Source organism: Melospiza melodia, chromosome 11 (genome assembly GCF_035770615.1).
Source record: "Melospiza melodia melodia isolate bMelMel2 chromosome 11, bMelMel2.pri, whole genome shotgun sequence".
Taxonomy (NCBI): domain Eukaryota; kingdom Metazoa; phylum Chordata; class Aves; order Passeriformes; family Passerellidae; genus Melospiza; species Melospiza melodia.
In genome coordinates this window covers 2,892,218-2,912,669 of record NC_086204.1, presented here as the reverse complement: position 1 = coordinate 2,912,669, position 20,452 = coordinate 2,892,218, and the positions used below count along the sequence as shown (strand labels likewise).

Here is a 20,452-nt window from a genome sequence, read left to right as displayed (position 1 = left end):
AGGAGGGGCACTGTGAAGCACAAGTGAAAAAGAAATCTCAAGCTGACTTAAGGCCACTTGCTCCAGAAAAACAGTAGTTTTCCAGGAAAATGCTCTAAACAGATGAATCTTACCAAGAGGCTGGATATGAACTGTTCATGCAAGAAATACTCAGCAATGAAAGATTAACGTGCACTTTACTTTAGGGGCTTTGAACATAAAACTATCCTCCCACCTTCAAATCTACTTTCCTGAATTTCTTTGTGCAGAATATTTACAATGCCCACTTTCATTCTTAAGCAAACAGCAGAAAGAATATCTCCTTTGAGCAAACAGGTGTGGACAGACTGCAGAAATTTGCCAAATATTGATTTTGTTAGGGATGAGCTTGAAATTTCCATCTTGTTTCAGTTTCATACTGAATGAACTTTTAGAAAGTGATTTTTTAAAACAAATGTATTATACTGCATTAAAAGAAGCGAATTAAACTAGTTCAGATAATGAACTGAAACACCAATGATAATTGAGTAATTGAGAGCAGTAGGAATTTATCCTTCAGGGTAAAAACAGTACACTGGGGAAAATGATGTTTTCCTAAGAGGTTCTGTCTTGCTCAGGCAGGGCCACAGGCAGACACTGTGCCTGACTGTGGTTACTGCAGGATACAGCAAGTCAGCCAACTTATCTGGAGTGTTTTATTCTACAAGCTTTTTCTCCTGTGGCACTTTCAGTCAGGTCTCTTCCCACTTCTTGTCTATCAGCTTTTATAAAACTTACCCTGATACCTTTGGGTTTATGTTCTATCAAACCAAATTTGGTGAATACAAATAAGTGAAGAAACTGAAAATTCAATATATAAGCCCTTATTTCTGCTGGAAACTAAGTTTAAAAAAATGTTAAAAGGAATGCAGTCTTCACAATGTTTGTGTAAAGCATACTGAGCATCCAAGAATTACAGGAGAAGCATTACCTGCTTGTAGTTCTCTGGATGTCTAATGAGATCTGCTTCTGTGACAGAGAAATGTCCAAGGTTCTGGTCCATGTGGGAGCCACTGGTGAATGAATGGATCTGGAACAGATTGATTTAAAAGGCAGTTGTCAGTGCAAGGAGCAGACCATCAAGGTCATTAACTACCACCCAACAGCTGTGTGGGCTGGCAGGGTGATGTGACCAGTGCTCACAAAGCCTTTCCTGTGGACATGGACAGGCGTGAGTGCCACCACCAACAGAATGGAGAGGAGGAGCAGGCACCACAACATTTCACAAAATGGTGCATCTGGTAGCACTGCCAGAACCACAGGCAGGAATTGCAACCACTGCTGCCACAGGAAAACTGAAGGTTTCTCTCTTTATCCTGTCTTGAAGTCTTTTTCCTTACAGCACACATGGCTGGGTGCATGGCATGAGAGGAGAAACCATTTACACAGAGAGCAGCAGTCTGAACTGAGCTAAATTATACTCTCAGAATAATTTTTATTTCTTTCTTTTAAGTAGAAAATGCTACCTAGTTACAGTAAGGTTCTCTTTTGCTGCTCTATACTGTTGGCTTTTGCTTACCAAGACCTTGTCCCAGCTGCACTGGTGATAGGATCATCAATTACTTGATGAAGAAGCTTCCCAAGTTAGTCAAGGGAACAATAAAAAGCAATTCCTCCTATTCAGAGCTGATCCCTTTGTAACTGTAATAACTGCAGCTGCCAAACAAGATAGCAGTGCACATTTGTCAGACAATCACTCATATTTCATTAATATTTCTGCCAGAAGACAGAGAATGTTTCCTGCTTTTCTTCCTTTATTCTAATACGAACTTTATCACACACTTGGGTATTGACAACTATTTTAAAGTTGACAGGCACTGGGTAATTATCAACCCTTCCATGAAACTTCAGAATATTTTAGCATTCCTTTCCCAAAACTCACTGCTGGTGACAACCATCTGTCACATGTGCAGAGCTATGCGAGTTTAAAAATAAAAGAGCACCTCCCCACACAATGTTCTTCCTTTCCACTGCCACTCCTCTCTCCCTGCTGCATTCTTGTGTAATTCTGGCTGCCAAACCCTTGGGCCTCGGCCCCAGCAGGGAATTGCAGCCCCTTCTCCAAGGCAGGTGGCAGCAGCATCCCTGGGTAAAGCCCAAAGCAAACACAGGAAAGCTGTAACAACGGAGGAGTAGGGTGCTCCCCTGAGACCCCACTGGATGGATACCCAAATAATCCAGTATTTATATTTTTGCTGTCTCTAACTGATGGCTAACAGAAGATAAACAAGGCTGAAAGAGGGAAAGAGCACCAAAGCAGAAGCAGAGGTGAGAGGGTGAGAGGCAGAGCATGCCCAGCTGTTGCTCCTGGGCACTGGAATCCCCTGAGGTGGAGGCAGCTCTGATTTAACCTCACACTAACCTTTGCAAGGGAGCACAGGCACAGCCCCCACACTCAGCACCAATCCTGAATGCCCTTGAGCTCACTCAAGCTGCTCTCCCTGCAGGGTGCCTAATTCACCTACAGAAGATGAAAAGGGGGCTTGCTCATGGTTCACACACGTTTGCATGAGAGGAAAAAATTCTAATTCTACTGCATTAAAGAATATGCTTCTGAGATCTAATGGCAGATTCACCTTAGGGGAAAAAAGCAAAGATTTTCATACCAAATAGACAAAAAATATATAAATAAACAAGGTAGCAATTCCCAGAGCAATGTGGTAGATTTTTCATGTCAAGCTACAGATGCATCTAACAATTGCAGTTTAGCTCACTCATAAATTACTGACAATGAGGTAATTAACCAGCACCAGTCCCTGCCCTCTATTATTCAGAGATCAAGACTTTGTCCTTGTCCTTTACTCTTTCTACCTCAGATACACAGATACAACCCATTCAATCTACTACACTACATATTATTTTATATTGTTAACAGATAAATTATTTTATATTTTAATACCTTAGAGAGGCACAAGAAACCACTCCATTTGTAGGTAGTAATGCCCAGTGCTGCTCTGCATTCTTACTAACAATACAACTCTTGCTCTTAGTTTCCAAGCAGACTGAAACCATTTTTGTTGCTTTACCATGATCTGAAAATTCCAGTTATGTTAAACTCTTCTTCTATCATTGAGAATTCCATCTAACATTATTTTACTCTTAATAACCCATATGCACAGCTCACAATCAGATATCCACCTCCTTAAAAAAAAATCTCTGAGCCTGATCTAACCCTCACTACTTCAGGATGGAAAATAGCCCCAGGATATCCATCAGTTTTGTAGAAACTCACCTGTTCCTCTGTTTTTTATAACATGCCAATTGTGGCACAGTGCATTTAAGCAAGCCCCCCAAAAATGAAAGTTTTAAACTATACAGGTTCCTTCCTGTTTTGCTGAAACCGTGCAAGGCTTCTTATTGACATTTTCTAAGGCAAAATGGCAACTCAAAGACTAAATAAAAACAACTGCTCTCTCCTATGAATTCAAGAGGGATCAAAACTCAGGCAGACAGATTCTTCTGGCATTTGACAGAAAGAAGAAAGAGAACAGAAGGAACCAAGAGACGTGCCTGAACACAGTAATTTATTCTCCACGTTCCCATGCATTTGAAGGCACACCAGGTAAATATGTACCACTGAGAATTTCCAGGGAATTAGAATGGTATTACTACATTATACTTTCAAAGCAAGCCAACCTGTCCATGTTGAGAAGCCATTAAAATGTTATTCAACAGCTCATTGCCTCAGGCTGCAAACCTCCTCAGAAACTGAGAGGCGAAGATTTCCCTCAGGAAGTCTCCCTCCTACAGCAGGACATGTGTGCTTCTGTGAGCTCCAACATGCCTGGTGGGAGCTGAAGTCACTGAACAGCAGCACAGAGGAACAGCCAGGCAGGCCACCTAACAAGCAGCTCCCAGCACAGGAGCAGCTGTAGCTCCAGGGAGGTTTCCCTCTCTTGGGGACTGCACAACTTCAGCCCATCAACCTCAGGTGGCTGCAGGCAGGATGGAGTAGACAGAGGGCACAGCAATACTCATACTAAAAAATACAGAGTGGAAGGAAGGGCAGTCATCTTCTGAGTAAGAACATTTTTTCCAGCTGTGTGGTGTTCTTCTCAGAAAGGCCCAAATAGAGAAAATGGCATTTTAGAGCTTGTGTGAGTCACAGAATGAAATCTGCAGAAGTGTCGCCACCAGTGGACAAAAATTCTAGCTCCTGATGAGCAGTAAATAAGATTGTTCCACAGCTGAGACACATAACCTGCTACGTTATTAAACAGAGAGAGTAAAAGCCTAATTATCATTTTGTACAGAAAGCCCTCTGTAAATCTGCCAACATAATTAAAAAACATAACACTCATTAGCCTTTTGCATACTGTGTTTGTGGTTTATTAGAGGAAAGCAGCAACTCATATAGAGGTCATACTGGGTCAGTTCAGTCTTCTAACACATAGAAGAGTTTAAAAGTTTTGAAATTAATGCAGTGGTAAAAGCAATTTCTCTAGAAAGAGTCAGGAAATATCAATTATTGTTTATACAGCTGTTAAATTGTGCAAGTATCTTATATTTTGTTACCCTAAATGCTAACATTAATGTGGCACTGTAATGATGTCCTTCCAAAGCCACATTTACCTTTCCATTCTCCTGCTTCTAATTCAAACTAAAGTATAAATCAGAGCACTGCACTTTATTACAGCTCTGAACAGAACTCCCACAGCTGCACACATAATGCCGGTGTGGGTTCACATGTGGAGGAGCTGGGCTCAGTTCCATCCTCCTTTGTGCACCCCTATGGTGGCACTCTGACTGTGACAATCACCACTGCTGCCTTCAGCTTCACCCAGCAGTGACAGCTGGAGAAGGCAGTAATGACAGCTTTGGGAAACTGGATGAACAGAGACACACACCTCCCTCCTGCTTATTCCTCCAGATTCTGGAAATCATGGTCCAGGGACCTGCAGCATAACTAACCTGCCTCTTGCAGTTAGTTGTCTGACTGTCCTAACTTTAGCACACATTTGTCGCAGACATCTTTTTTCGCACTAAAAACCTTTCCTAGGATTTTTCTTCCTGAGAAGCTGAGAGGCTTCAGGAACAAAATGTAAACATTGATTATCTGCTGCTGTGGAATGCAACAGGTGCATCTGTGATTGGCCCATCTTGGATGTTTGTAATTAATGGCCAACCACAGCCCAGTTAGCTTGGGCTCTCTGTCCAAGACACAAACCTTCATTATTCATTCCTTTCTATTCTTAGCTTAGCTAGCCTTCTGAGATGAAACTTTTCCTTCTATTCTTTTTAGTATAGTTTTAATGTAATATATAATAAAATAATAAATCAAGCCTTCTGAACATGGAGTCAACATTCTCATCTCTTCCCTCACCTGAAAACCCCTGTGAACACCGTCACACACATTCTGCCTTAGATAGCCAAAAGGGGGCAAAAAAAGTCCAAGTTTATTTCAAAGTGCAACTTCCACAGGAGGGTCATCATCTCTCATCTCCCCTGCCAACAAGTTTTTAGCATGTTGCCCCATCAGCACATCTCTCCATTAGCTCAGAGGCTCATTTGGACTGCTGAGAATATCTCTGTTTGTACTCAAGCCCCAGGTCTGACCTGCTCTTAATTCTTCCTCAGCCTCATTAACTGCAGGCTGAGGCACTGCAGCTGCCTAATGATTTGTTACTGTCAAGTCTCACATAAATCAGAGCACTGATGATGAGTTATGGAGGCCTTTGCCTCACCTACTGGAAAAACCAGCATACCTTAAATAGAGGTAGTTTATCAGGGGGAGGAGATGCCAATCATTCCAGGTGAGATTCAGCTCTCCCAGCCCCAGCAGGGTCTGTGATCACAGTGCATAAAGCCAAGGGCTGCACGGGCACTTGGAGGGAATTGCCCCCTTTGTTCCCACACCAGGGAAGCACATCAGCAGTGGTCAGTGAGAAGCAAAAAGTTATTTTGGATGCTGCACGCACTCACTAGGGTTGTCTATCAGACATCTGCCCTAGCAACTAGCTCATGGGAAGAACAAAATGTAACTTCATTATAGCTTTTAGCACTGCTGTCAGACACAGGATTAAAACCAAGAAAGCATCTTCATTCAAAGGTGAAGATGGTTCTGACAACTTTTTGATGTATACTTTGGGAAGAAATTTCCCCAAACCATTTTTAGTCTCAAAAAAAGGTTTTCTCTGAAGGTTTTGAGTACAGTAATAGCTGTCTCCATTTAAGTTATTTAAAGAGATATAAATGGAAAAGGGGAACCTAGGGAAAGCAATACATAATAACTTTAGGACTATCTTAAGAACTTAAGAATTTTTTAATTTGTTTCTGGAGTCACCACCACTGTTGACTTTGGGACTGAAAGCTGGTTCCATTCTAAACAGATATAATGCTCCCAGATATCTGTGATTAGACAGGCATCTAAACACTCATGAACAGGAAGATAACTGGAACCTTAGCAGTGTAGGGACCATTACTGATTCCTGATTTAAAAGCAGGTAAATTTTGGGTTCTGCTGAGATGTCCCCTGGTACTTTGGAGAGAGATTTTGCATTTTATTTTGCTATTACTTTCAATATTTATGCTTAACATTTTGAATGCACATTTCCCATGAACTTATAGTTCTGCATTGCTACTTCTTGTCTGGGGAGCCAGAATGCTCTGTCTTGTTTCTACCAGGCATTTTCTGAGAAAAACAGCAGCAGCCTTTGGTTGCAGAAGTGACTAATGTGCCAACCTGCAAAAGAGACTTTTATACAATTACAGCCTTACCAACACTGAACATGCTACATTTTCTCATGGTTCTGCCACACTGGGGAAAGACAGAGGTGCTTATATTCAGAGTGATTCACTCTCACCTACAGAAAATGCAGAACTAGCAAACAAGAATAATTTGTACATTTAGCTCTAGCTGACAAGGCTTTTAAATAATCAACTATGTCATGGTGAGTTAGAAGAATCATTTACCTTGTGCAAAAGTTTGCACTGCTCCTGGTGCTGAGCGTGCAAACTGCACCACTGCAACCTCAGCCTCCCGTGCAACCACTGCAGGTACCGAACATCCACTCTGCCTTCAGGTCCTGCTTCACCTGGGCCTTCCTGGCTCTCAGGCACATCATCTTCACACTGAAAGCAGGAAGGGATACCAGACTGGTTTAATTAGTTTCAATATTTTCAAGTCATCCATCAGTGAACATACAAGATATTCAGGCCAAAGAAGAAAATCACCCTAAAATGAAGTCAATTCCAGCAGCACAGAGAAATTAGGACTGGGAACAGCCTAAACAAGTAGAGAAGTGTGGAATACATATCAGCTTCTCAGCTGTGATGTGGTGAGCTGTCTCCCCTCCCATCTTTCATTTTCCATACCCAGGAAGACACAGTGTTCCTGAGACAGCAAGCATGTTTTTTACCCAGATGGGAAAAAATGTATTTTGACTGCATTCTAATATGTCAAAGAACATAAATAAGATTTAGCTCCTGCAGTGTCTTCCTGAGACCCCATTTTGTAAATCAATAACTTATACAGGGACAAAATCGTGGGCCTGTGCTTGCCCAGCTATTTTCTTTCCTCCATCCAGCATTTCCTGTCTGGCAGGATTGAGGAAAAGAAAAAATCCTGCAGCTGGCAGAGACCAGGACTCCACAGAGGCACTCCCAGCTACAGTTGTATCATCTGTCTTGCTTGTTTTGCGTTTTTCCAGAGTAATTTGGAAGGAAGAACAGAGAAGCCAAGAGCTTCCATTTGTTCATCTTGTCCCACTTTCCTTCTGCTGCAGATGAAAACCCAACACCAGCCAACACCTTCATCTTCTGCATGAAATTCCTGCAGCACATTTGTTGTATCTCTTTCCCAGGAACACGGGGAATTCCACCTCCCCCAGCCCCTTGCACAAAGACATCATTCACATGTACAGACAGATCTCTCCGTTTGCAGCCCAGACTCCTGCAGATTGCAAATTAAGAGGGGAAGAAGACATGGGTAGTTTTACCTCTGATGCCAGTAATACCATTTAAAGTAGAGCCTTCCTTTCCTGCAGTCTATAGGAATTACACACAATAAACACAACCCATCATTCCAAACATTTTTTACCACAACATGTTATAAGAAGTAGAAATAACACAGAACTGCAAAGATTTGGTTATTCAGAATGGATGTTTGCCATTCTGAAAGTGTCTCCCAGTTCTTAGATTCTCAAGACATTTCTTTTAAGTAGAAATTTTAAAAGCCTATTTGAAACATGACTGTTTGCAAGAAAACACTTAGGCAGATATTTGGACCCACAGGCCTTGATGGTATTTAAGCATATGTGCTTCCCTGCTTCACAGATTTCCACGTTCAGGAAAATCTTCAAAAGATCCAGTTGGCAGGCAAAGCTTGGATGTAGTTCCAATTTGGATCCTAAACTAACAATGCAAACTGTAAAATGAAGAGATTTAATCTTGCCTAAAATGAAGATTTCAACAGAAGTGTGTCTACAACCATGATCAAATAACCCCCCAACACTTGTTTTAACCTAAATATCTCCAGCTGACAGGGCCTCTATTACAATGAGTGTCCCTATTATTCATAAGCACAAAAATGCTTTTCTGGTCACATAGCAAACTGTATCAGTATTACAGGTCTGTTCCCTTTTGCTCTGTGGCTCAGATGAACAAATGCTATAAATCACAGAGGTGCAGGGCTGGAAAAGGGCTTCTACTTTAAAGGCACAGATTCGTCTTTAACAAAAAAAAAAAAAAAAAAAAAAAAAAAAAAAAAAAAAAGAGGAAAAAAAAGAAAAAAGAGTTTGTGTCAACTCCAACATCCCTCTTCTTCCTCTGCTCCTTTGTCTCCAGGCTCCCAAACCAAGGCACTGTGTCCTAGGACACTGCAGCCCCAGCCAAGTAGCTCCATGTAAGAGCCTGAATGAGGGATGTGGGACTCCAGGGGCTCTCCAAAATGCAGTTTTATTACATCCAAGAGGTCACAGCAGAACAGGGTTATGGGTGACAGAGCTGTGCCCACAGCTGTCAGCTCCAGCTGCAGGCAGCCCTGCAGACCCTTTGGTTTTGGTCACATTGCATTATATAATTTTGCTTTTCTTTGCTGAGCATCTTAATACAGAAGAACCAATCAATACCTTAACTATTATCTATAGCCTATCATAACTGCTATAATTACCATATTCATGTTACTGTTCTCCAATCACTAAAAGTCAGTACATTACAGTTTAAGCTAGATGTTTTTCAGTTTTCTTGCAATGGAAAATTCTGAGACCTTTTTTCTACTTGCAACATTGGCAGTCCTGTCTGCCTGTGCTTTCTGCTTGGTAAAAACATCTTCTTGTTTGGGGTGGGTTTATCCTTTGCTCTGAGCCATAAAAACCCCTTCTAACTAACACACCCTTTGCCTCCTTGGTTATCCAGTAAGGCTGGCTCAGCAATTCTTTTCTTCTATATCAAAACTTGCTTCCATCTCTATTCCTTCTTCAGATTTTACATTCAAAAATCTTTCTGCCAAGCATCCATATCTGTGAGACCTTCTTGTCAAACTTTCATCCTCCCCAACACCTCCACAGCTCAGATGCTTTGCCCCAGCCAGGAAGGTTTCAGGACCAGGACACCATGCAGATAGGATCACCAAGCTGCCCATTAGCTTGGTAGCCAAGCAGCTGGATATTAGTCATGGCAACAGAGAAAACCCACGTGTAAAGAACATTAAAACACCTCACATAAGCAGCTAGAAAGCCACAAGGCCAAAGACAGACTTGGGATTCCCAGATTAAAATCTGCAGTGTCCATAATTTACAGTCCTACTCCAACTTCCCTGGTTAGAGGTTTCAGAACAGCACAAATACTGCTCTCCTGGGGATTTATTTCAGGAAGGAATGGCATTACACTCGATTGCTTTGGCAGTACAGTGACAAACAGCAGCAGAGCTAATTTTATTGTAGCAACCTGCCTTATTAATATTAAAATAAGGAAGCCAGCCAATCCATTTTTAACAGGATCTCTCCATTATTTATTTCACAAACTGCACAAAAAATTTACTTTTGCTATGAAATACTTAGCCTGGCATAAAGTAAACAAGGTAAAAAAAAAAAAAGGTCTTGCATATTATACTGTGACCTCAATTTCCAGTCCCATCTTTACAATCTAAGACTATTTACTGCTCTCCCAGGGGGTGAAAAATCACTAAAACACCGGCCCAAGCTACAGGCTTTGCTTTGAGTATCAGTGTGAATTTATCTAACCTCTGCAGCAGCCCAGGTACACACCTACACTCCGAAGATACAGAAGTGCATATTTTTTTAGTCCAGTTCACAGAGAGAGCAGCCAAGGCAACTACCCAGGGACCCCAATGGCCTTCCCACACCTGGGATGCTCCACACCACTTCTGGAAGAGATCATTCCACAGCCACTTCCCAGAGAATCATTTTGCTTGCAAACTGTTTGCTGCAATTAATGCTTCTCTCTGATTCCATTTCAGAGAAGGGACGAGCCTGGATCAGCTCGAGGAATTGGTGCCACAGCCCTGCAGTTCAAAAGCCACATGAGCAAACGTCAATGCCCTCCTCATCACCACACTGAGGCTTTTCCCATCACTGTGATACCTGAGCTGGGCTGGTCAAACTGGGAGGTGTGGACCTGCCAGAGCACCCCTGAGCAGTGTAACTTAGGAAAACTGATTCAGCAGAAGATAGAATGAAGCTCCTCATTTCACTCCCACCATAACTCACCCCAAAGGAGCTTTCTATGCTAAAAGCTCCAAGCACTGCTGTTAGAATTTTTCAGTATCCACTCATTGGCAAGACTAAGAAAAGCAAGCACAAGCCTGATCAAAGTGACAAGCATATATTTACACGAGCTCCCTCCAAGCCAGTTTCTGAACTATCACCCTGCCCACACTCCAGCAGAACCACCTCTCCTGTGGTAAAAGAGCCAGGAGAAACAAACAGCTAAGCCCCAGAACAAATACACCATCCAAGATACCACCCATCCCCATCCCAACTAAGGTAGCTCACAAACTACAAAACCTACCCCAAGCTCACAAATAAACCTCTGGCTTAGTCAGACCTAAACATGGTTTATGTCCCAAAAGCATATATTTAACAATTTTTGCAAGGCAGCCTAGAATTCAGTCTTTAACACACAAATTTTGCCCTAAACATTCCATCCCAATCTATTTCAAGTCAAATTATTAAAAAAAAAAAAAAGGTGTCAGATCATTCCCAAAAAGTGTGAATTGGCTTGTGGTTAGACAATGCAGCAAGTGCATTAAAAAACCCCCAACACTGCCAAAGTCCTCCTGGCAGAATTGTTCTGAGCAGACAAGTCAGAGTCATGAAATACAGTGAACTGAAAAAAGCCATCAGATATGAAAGTGCTCAGAGGAAAAGAATAAGGGGTGGGAGAAAGGAGGGTGTGAAAAAGACATGGTGCTTTATCAATTTTCAGCCACATTCCATACATCTGAGGAAACAACTTGCAAGCAATGTGCTTAGAGAGAAATTAAAGATTAAGAAGTTTCAACTTCAACAGCAGAAATGAAGCTGTTCTTTTTTGGTTTGAAATACAAAGCAATCCCACGTTATCAGAAATCAGAGAGCAGGTGTACCAACAGTGGATGGAGATAAATTAAACAAGTACTTCATCACATAAATACTTCATCAAAGAACAACACAGGCACCAGTGTGTTTACAGACATATGAGAAGGGAGCATTTTTTCCACTGCTTGCTCTATTTGAGGATTTCAGTGACATGGTATGGAATAGATTTTGCTCTGCTCATCCATTTTGATTTACTAAAACTCCAAAAACTGATTTAATGAAAAATTCCTCGCAGATCCAGCGATATGCCATTAGCAGGACTGCAGAGGAAACACTCTGCTGTGCAAATTCATCTAGACTTTCTACACTATTCCTACTGATATAGGAATCTTTCAGGCTTATAAATCCTTACCTTAATAAATTCACTGTGCTCTGAGCAGGCACTGGAATAGAAAGGGCCGTGCTGCCTGCACTGCTGTAAAACACAGCCATGGCAGGGCTGGCTCCCCCAGAGATGCTCTTTTCTGACTGTGAGCTGCCACCTGTCGGCCCAGGACAGAGCCCAGCTCATCCCCACCGAGCTCTGCCTTTCCCCAGGCATCTTCCAAATCCCTCCAAGCACCAGCTCTCTGCCCCCACACCTGGACAACCAGCAAACCATCTGCTGCTCACGCTACCCATGGAGAAACAAGCCTGCTGGAACATGGATAAGATGTTTCACCCATGGATAGATGCACTAGGTCAACTCCCTGACACTAATCCTTGAGCAGAGCAACACAAAGCAATTGCCAGCTGAAGCCTCCAGTGCCCATTCCCAGCCCACGGGACTGACTCCAGGTCTAGACAGAAAATATTTACTCACCCACAACTCAGATCTTAACTACTCTCAGCCCACAGCCTGGTATCACAAAGGTGGGTAGGAGCACATTTAGATCCTCACTGCAGGGCTCAGGAAAGGCAAGGCAGTCACATAAATCAAGCCAATAAAGTGCTTCTGCAGCTTTTACTGAGTGCTCGTTCCGAGCCACTCATAATTCAGACATTGGTTTTGATGTGACATAACATATGTTAACTTCTGTAATTACACATCTTTAAACAGAACACAGTTTTTGGTTGGTTTTTTTTTCCTAATTAAACACCATAGCCAGAAATAACAGCATCAGACATGCTTTCTTAATTAATACAGCCATATATCTATCTGCAGGAGGGAAAATGTGAAAAGGAACAATCTGAGCAGATGAATGCAAAAGGGACAGCACTATTTTCATTAATAGCACCATAAACAACACTAAATGGATTTCCTCATAGACAAGACAGGATCCAGATTAGATTTATGCAGGGAAAGATAGATGGTGTAAAAACCCATTCCCAAATGGTGCACATACCAATTATATCTCCAGATATTTGCATAGAATGTCAGTTTTCCACAAACATGAGTGTTCTCAACATTGAAGTTACGCTCATATCGCATTCAGCAATTAAAATTAAAAAAAAAAGTGAAGTCCTGTGTTTCCTCAAGGCCTTTTAGCTTTTAAATTTCTATGCCTCTTGTAAGAATTACTACTCACAACAGCACTCCCAAGAGCTTACTCTTGGCAAAGAGCGAAAAAGAGAAGGTGCTGAGGGAAGACAGAAAATGTGAACACAGCTCTTACCCATGTTCAAACAAGCCTCTCTGGCAGTAGCCACGGGCCTGAGGCACTAGAGCACATCAGTCCTTTATCCCATCCCTCCCCACTCATTTGGGAGGCTGTTTAAGAGCTCTGCAATACAGCAAAAGCACGAGGCCTTTCAATGAGCTCGGCAGTGCTGCCTAATCTTTGGAGCTGCAAGGTTTTAAAAAAGAATGTTAAAATCCCAATGCTCACTGCAATATATATTCAGACAGAACATGGAAACTCAACATCCTAAGACCAACACGTGACAGGGCAGACCTTAGCTGGGAGAGCAGAACGTTCGGCAAGGCTCACGAAATGCAACGCACAGATAATGCCTTGCACTGCTTTTTTCCCCCTGCCTGCAGCTGTAGTTCCCCTTGCCCATGGCCATTTGCTGCATGGTGGCAAGAGAGGAGCCCCTGGAGACAGAAAGATGCAGCTCCCTGCAGCAACAGCACACCTGGAGCTAGGGGAACACAGGGAACAGCACCTGCCCTCCAGGAGAGAGGAGACAGAGCTCTGGGTAAGGGCCTGCCATGCCCCTCTCCACATTCCTGAAGGAAAACTCCTCCTGAGGGAAAAGTGCTTTATTTCAGAGGATTCCCTCAACCTCAGACCCAGGTTGCTGACAGTGGGACACCACAAACAGATGCTGACATTTAACTCCAAAGGCTGCAAAGATAATCAGAACGTACCAAAGGCACTGGCTGCTCCCTGGCACTGGAGGGCAGGAGAGGCACTGAAACGTCTCAAAATCCCTCCTGTTTCCCCAACAGCCTGGGAAGGAGCTCCCTGTGCTGGAGTTCAGCAAGTACCAGTGTGACCATGGCAAACCTTCCTAGCAGCACGCCAGTCCTCAGCATTTGCTCCTCACACAGCTCAAGGGCCTGTCTGCTGAACCCCATCCAGAACACGTCAGCTGTAATGTCAAGCTCAAAAAATTCTGCAATTCAGACATTACCAGAGACACAGCAGATTCAATAAATTATAAGCCTTTCTGATCAGTTCAGACTTGTCTTTTACAGTGTTTTACTTTGACATGCTGTCTAGAAAAAAAAAAAACACTTCTTAATTGTGCATTCACTGTGTCAAGCAAAGACAAATGTTGGTAACTGCACATCTTCCAGTGCAGCACAGGAAGAAGGCACCATGACAAGTTCAAAGTATGCTACAACAGGCTTGTCAGCCACACTGAGGTGAGGAAAATTCTGCAGGAGAAACCTCAGGGATGCTGCACCCTCTGCTCAGGTTTAGCAGATGGCTTATAAAAAATGAGTGTTCCTTAGCAGCTACTGAATCCAGCAACAGTAATAGCAGAAAAAGGGCAAAAACATAAATGGTGAGAGTTACTAGGAAGACAGGAGGACAAAGAGAATAGAAGTGTAAGCTGAGGGAATAAGGGAGGAAAACCAAAAAATGAAAGCTGACAGACTAATATAGCCCATAAAGATCTGGAAAGTAATTACGCCTCTGAGTCAGAATCAATAAGGTTAATAAAATTCCCTCCTCTGTCCTCACTGGAATTGATGAAGACATGGAAAAAATGCAGAAAACTACTTTTCACTGAAACTAGTGCCCAAGGTTTCCTGGTTTTCTACTAGGGGGAGCATCGAGCTGGGCTGCTACTTTAACACTTTCCTCAATAACATGGTTTATGGAACAGCAGTGACTGTCAGGTTTTCTGTGAAAGGAAGGCATTGCAACAAGATTAGACCAAGCATAAGCCTTACACGGTACTGGAAATAGCCAGTGAGCCAAACTAGACCATGACAAACAAAAGATTAATCAAATTGCAAACCTAAGGGTCAGAAGACATGTTTATCTTCATTTTTGCCCACCAGAAGTAATTAAACTGAATTCATTTTGGCATGCTGGAGACACATGCAGGAATTCCAAGCACAAGAGACATAATAGCTCTATTTGTTTGATTACTACAAATTCACAAAAGGGGAGGGGCATCCAATTTCACTCAGAGGCCCAGAAGCAGACAGGGGGAATTAGTGGAAACAAGAACCAGTGTTTGTACAACATCTCCTGATGATCATGAGGGATATAACATCACTACACCCATTTAAAAAGCTCAACAGCCTCCACACATAATCAAATTACAGGGCACACAGATTAATTTCAGCTGTAGAAATAAAAGAAGCACAGGCAGTATTCCTGCCTGGAAACAGGAAGAATATTGTGCTCACAAATTACTGCTATTACCTGGCCAAACCATCACAGATTTGGAGAAAGCTGGGGCGGTATCATTGAAATTTAAAATGCGAGGTAAATAAGAATTAGTCAAATATTGAATGTGCTAAAAAGGGAAGTTTATATCAATTATATCCTTCTCAGAGAGAATGAGAACTCCCCAGGTGTGCCTCCCAAGTTCAGCGAAGGAAACAGCTTCAACTACAGCTTTTCAGCTGTGTCTTGTACACTTGGATTTGTTCTGTGTGAATAAGAATCAATAAATGGCATTTGAGAATAATGTGCCAGTACATGATCACCAAAGCAACAGCAGACGTTGAGACATCACAGCAGTGAATATCTGAGATGGAAATTCACAAGGGGTGTCAAAAGCCTTTGAAAACCTTGTCCATCAATTACTGGCCCAGTGCTTTAATGCAATTAACAGGCGAGAATTCCCAAGCAGACACTTCAGTGCATCGATGTGAGCCTCCAATTCAGATTGTTCTTAAGTCTTTATAGATCTAACAGAGTTTGTGATTACTTCTTCTAAAGAGTTGGCCAGTGCAAGGTTTGAACTTTCACTTACTGCCTCTGGGGTCACCAACCTGCTGACAGATGAGCACAGTAAATTCAGAGAACCTGAATAAAGTTTACCATGGATTATGGATCCCAGTTTATCATAGATTATGGGTCCCCTCCTCCTTCTCCTGCTCAGCAACACAGTTTGCTCCGTTAGCTGTTTCCCCTCCCAGTTTATAAATTCACATGGCCAGGGAAGGACCTGCCACAGGCCCCAGGATCCTGGTTCAGCAGACACTGCAGCTCTGCCCTGCCAAAAACCACGAGCTGGAGGCGCCCTGAAGGGATCTCTTACCTAACACACAAAAGCAGCCAACCCCCAGAACCACCCCAGGCCACCAACCATGCCTGTCCTTGCCACAGCTACCTCACAGTGAGTTAGTTCTGACTACATTAGCACTACCTCTTACCGCCTTTCATCATCTCCGAGTTTATCATTTCAGGAATCACTTAACTCTCGGTTCTGAAAACGTTAAGTACATGCAAAAGTCAGCTTGTGGAAGCTTTTCCCAGCTCAGGTTCAAAAGATTAAGAATTCCATGCAGAGCTTGAGCTCCTTGTCCATCATGTGTCATGAATACCCTTGTACCTCTGAAAATCCTTTAGAGCTGATGGAAGTGTTCAATTTGCAGGGAAAGAAAACAGTGTTGCTAAGGAACTGCAAAGGAAAAAAGGCCAGAGTGTGGTAGCCTGAAATGAAATTATTTAAATTAATTGGCCGTTGATATGTTGGGTATTTGGCACATTATCAGCAATTCAGCAGGCTTTGTTTCAAACTTGGGCTGAAAGAACAGTCAGAACATGACTGTACACTTAATTTAGGGATTAGCTCCATTCTCTCTTCTCACACAACAGACCCTGTTCATCTTGGTGGATTTCAGACAAAATTTTAAAAGCAAATCACATGAATATCGGTTTGAACTAAAGCTATGCATAATGTTACTGAGACTCCTTTCCTTTTAAATGAAGTCAAAGGGTTCTCTCCAAATTTATTCTCACTGGTAGACCAACAGATGTACTTTTCCAGCAAGTACTGGCTTTTACACTTTGCTCATTTTGGCAGAGATCTCAGCCATGCACAGAACTAAACGTATTTCATGGATTTTTGTTTTGCAACATTTTCACTTCAGGAAAATTGATTGTAATCATTAAAGATTTCATTCATTGGAAGATTTTTCAAGTTCTCAACTGACAATTTCATTTCAATTGTTTTAAAGAGCATTCCCTTCTCTTTCTCCTATTTTTTGAGACAGATCTTTCCTGAGTGAAGGTTTTTTCCTCTTCTTTTACCTTTTTCCTTCACTTTACTGAAATAGAAGAGAGTTAAGACTGCAGAGACTGCACGTCTGGTGTGTTAACTTACAAGATGTCAGGTAGCAAAGTGACAACCTCACCCTCCCCCTCTCTTACTGAGATTTTGGGGTTTTATTGCTGAACACTGGCTGATGAGCAGGCTTTGCCACATGAATAAAAATAACAAAAAACAACCAAATAACAACAGCCAGCAAATACCAATATCTAACAGCAATAAAACTTAACACTTTTATGAAACAAACAAGCAGCAGGTTTTCACGAGTGGTTTCCAAGGAGCTGATTCACTGACCAAAATGAGGTGTGTGACCCACCCATCTCCTCCTCACCCACCACTGCCTCCTTGCATCCTTGCCAGTGCATTCCTAGATCTTCATTTGCTTTGCACCTAAAGGCTGAATTTATTGGTTTTGCAATGCCTAGTTGATCAAATAAAAGGTAAGACCTCTCCCTCAAAATTCCATTTGCTTTAACTTTCTTGTGATGGAGAATCACAAAACCCACTAGTTATGCTATAACTATATTCTTTTTTTTCCCTTGTAAGTATCTATTTTTATTGGAGCATCAAAACTGCTGGATAAACACCATACAAGAAATGTTTCCATTAATACAATGAGCTTTACATACACAAGCTAACTCCAACTTCCAGCCTATACAATTTTTGTCTGGTCCATTAAAAAAAAATATTCAGACTCTCAAGCCTTTCCAAACACTGTTTGGGACAGTTATGGAGTAAAAACATTTAATATGCATCCCATGCTTTTTGAAAAACATGAGTACAGCAGGTGAGAATTGCAGTGAAAGACACACCAGTATGTGTGGCCATGAGAGATAACATTGTATTACCATAGTTCTTTCATCCCTTTTTGGGAATTGCAAAACTTGAAGCCTTCAGAGAAAATAACACAGGTGCTGCTCCACTCCCTGAATTCATGTGACATTTCACTTGTCACTCTTTTGTAACAGAAATTAAAAAAAATTTAACAAAAAAAATTAAAAGAAAAAAAAAAAACCAAACAAAAAACCCTGCTACTGCAAATGAAAAACAAGAAAAAGGTAAAAGAGAAGTTGAAAGTAAAAAGTTGTCCAGCAGTGTGTTTTTTCTGAAATCTCAAGGCACCCTTCACATAAGTAGATGGCACTGCCACTCACAGCTCAGCCTCTTGTGCTCCCTCTTCTGTGCAGCAAATAATTGTAGTGCAGCAAGAGTGGTCCCTTTCCTCAAAATACTTCTTGTAATGTTGTTACAAAAAGGATTCTTTCCCTTGAACTGTTTTCCATTTGTACAAGTGTTTTCTTTCTGAAGACACTGTTTTTATATTGCAGCTTTCCTGCTCTGCTGCCCCCTAAAAAGGCTCCAGCAAACCAGGAGAAAAACATATATAGGTTCAAGAAAGACCACACACCTTAGACACCACAAGATAATCAGCAGGTAGGGCTTCTGACCTACAAAGTCCTTTGCCAAAAAACTAAGAAATTCTGTGAGCCTGTCATCTTGAAGCAGACGAGCAGTAATTAGTGTCTGACTAGATGATGGCTACTTCAAAACAGACTTTCTATGTACTAACAGCTTTTACTAACAGAAAAAACAACATACTCTAGTGTGTTCTCAAAGGTCATTAGTGACCTCAAGGGCAGGAGCTGCCATTTGAGACCTTGTTGTTTGCAAAAAGTATTATTTGTCTTACCTGCTCTACCCAACAGTGCCAACACAGCCAGCATTCACTGCTAACCTGTTTGCCTGCCCTGCAGAACCACTCACAGCTCAGTCTGGGAGCCCAAGACCCAGAAGCAGAGAGACTGAAGAGATTCACTTACCTCCACAGTGGCCTCACCCACACTGGAAATAGAAATCAGGGAATTCAGGCAGGGGAGGGAGTTTGATAAAGAACTGTGGTGGCGTTAAAAGGGGTCCCAGGACGAGGGAAGAGATGAGAATCTTGACTCCATGTTTCAGAAGGCTGATTTATTATTTTATGATATATATTATATTAAAGGAAAATGATATACTAAAACTATACTAAAAGAACAGAAGAAAGGATTTCTTCAGAAAGCTAGAAAGGAAAGGAATGGAATGATAATAAAATCTTGTGACTGACCAGAGAGTCTGAGACAGCTGGACTTTGATTGGCCATTAATTAAAAACAACCACATGGACCAATCAAAGATGCACCTGTTGCATTCCACAGCAGCAGATAATTATTGTGTTTCTTTTATCCTGAGGCTTCTCAGCTTCTCAGGAGAAAAAACCCTGGCAAAAGGATTTTTCATAAAATGTGTCTGCGACAAAGAACCCCTAAGCTTTGCACACAGAAAGCTTAGAGAAGGGAAAGGAAACAGACAGCGGCCATTTTTGAAGCTGCAGTCACTTCCCTGCCAAGGCACCAGGCCAGCACCCACGACACCCTGCTGGTGACACAGCTGCTGTCACAGGTGACCCGTGCACAGGGTGGGGGGGAGGACACAGCATGCTCACCGTGCACACGGAGGTGTGGTCCCCAGTCTGCACTCTGCTGTGGGCCAGCAGCTGCTCCAGGAGGCCGGGGCGGTGCAGCAGCCAGGAGAAGGCCAGCAGCAGCTCCCGGCTGCCCGCGGAGCCATCGGCCGGCAGCCGCTGGAGCTGGGGCCGCCCGTAGCCGTGGTACCACAGAGCCCACTGCACAAACCTCACCCGGGCACCTGGAGGAGGAAAACACCACAGAGTGACACCCTGCAGCACTGCACGCGCCCACCCAGCCCCACGGCGCTGCCTCCTCAGAGGGCAGCACCGTCACCCAGCCTCAGGAGGGCAGGGGGGACTTGGCCTTTATCAAGGGTCATTGTAGCCTTGAGCTGGAGATAGAAATGGGCTGGATGAGATGCTTGGGCTTTTGTGTGGAATGGCTGAATCTTTATTGTACATAGCTTACTTTTATATGGTGTTAGAAGTACCCTGTTTGAATTTAACTGGATAGCTAATTACTGAAACTCGGTTGATTGGTTGGTAATGGTTAATGTACATGTTGATCAGATTTTTTTCTTTCCAATAGTTTATATTTTTTCATGGACTCACAGGATAGACTTTTTATTTTTGTAGCTGTGAACTCTTTTTTTCATTGTTATGCAAACTGATTTTTATTTTTATAAATTTTTTTCTCATGTTAGTTTAGCCAGAATAGTAAGGTTTGAACCACGTTTTATAAGGCTTTTCTTTTATAAGGTTTTATCTATAAGCAACAATCAACAACT

General features: G+C 42.3%; 1 protein-coding gene across 1 annotated transcript in view; it reads right to left on the bottom strand.

Annotated features, from left to right (window-relative positions):
• TEDC1 (tubulin epsilon and delta complex 1) overlaps nt 1–20,452 on the bottom strand; it is a 72,277-nt gene that overhangs the window by 45,464 nt on the left and 6,361 nt on the right. The window contains exons 3-5 of the mRNA XM_063165317.1: nt 19,701–19,903; nt 6,931–7,089; nt 950–1,048 (exon numbers count right to left, since the gene is read on the bottom strand). Coding sequence (XP_063021387.1) covers nt 950–1,048; nt 6,931–7,089; nt 19,701–19,903 — 461 coding nt within the window. The remainder of the gene's footprint in view (nt 1–949; nt 1,049–6,930; nt 7,090–19,700; nt 19,904–20,452) is intronic.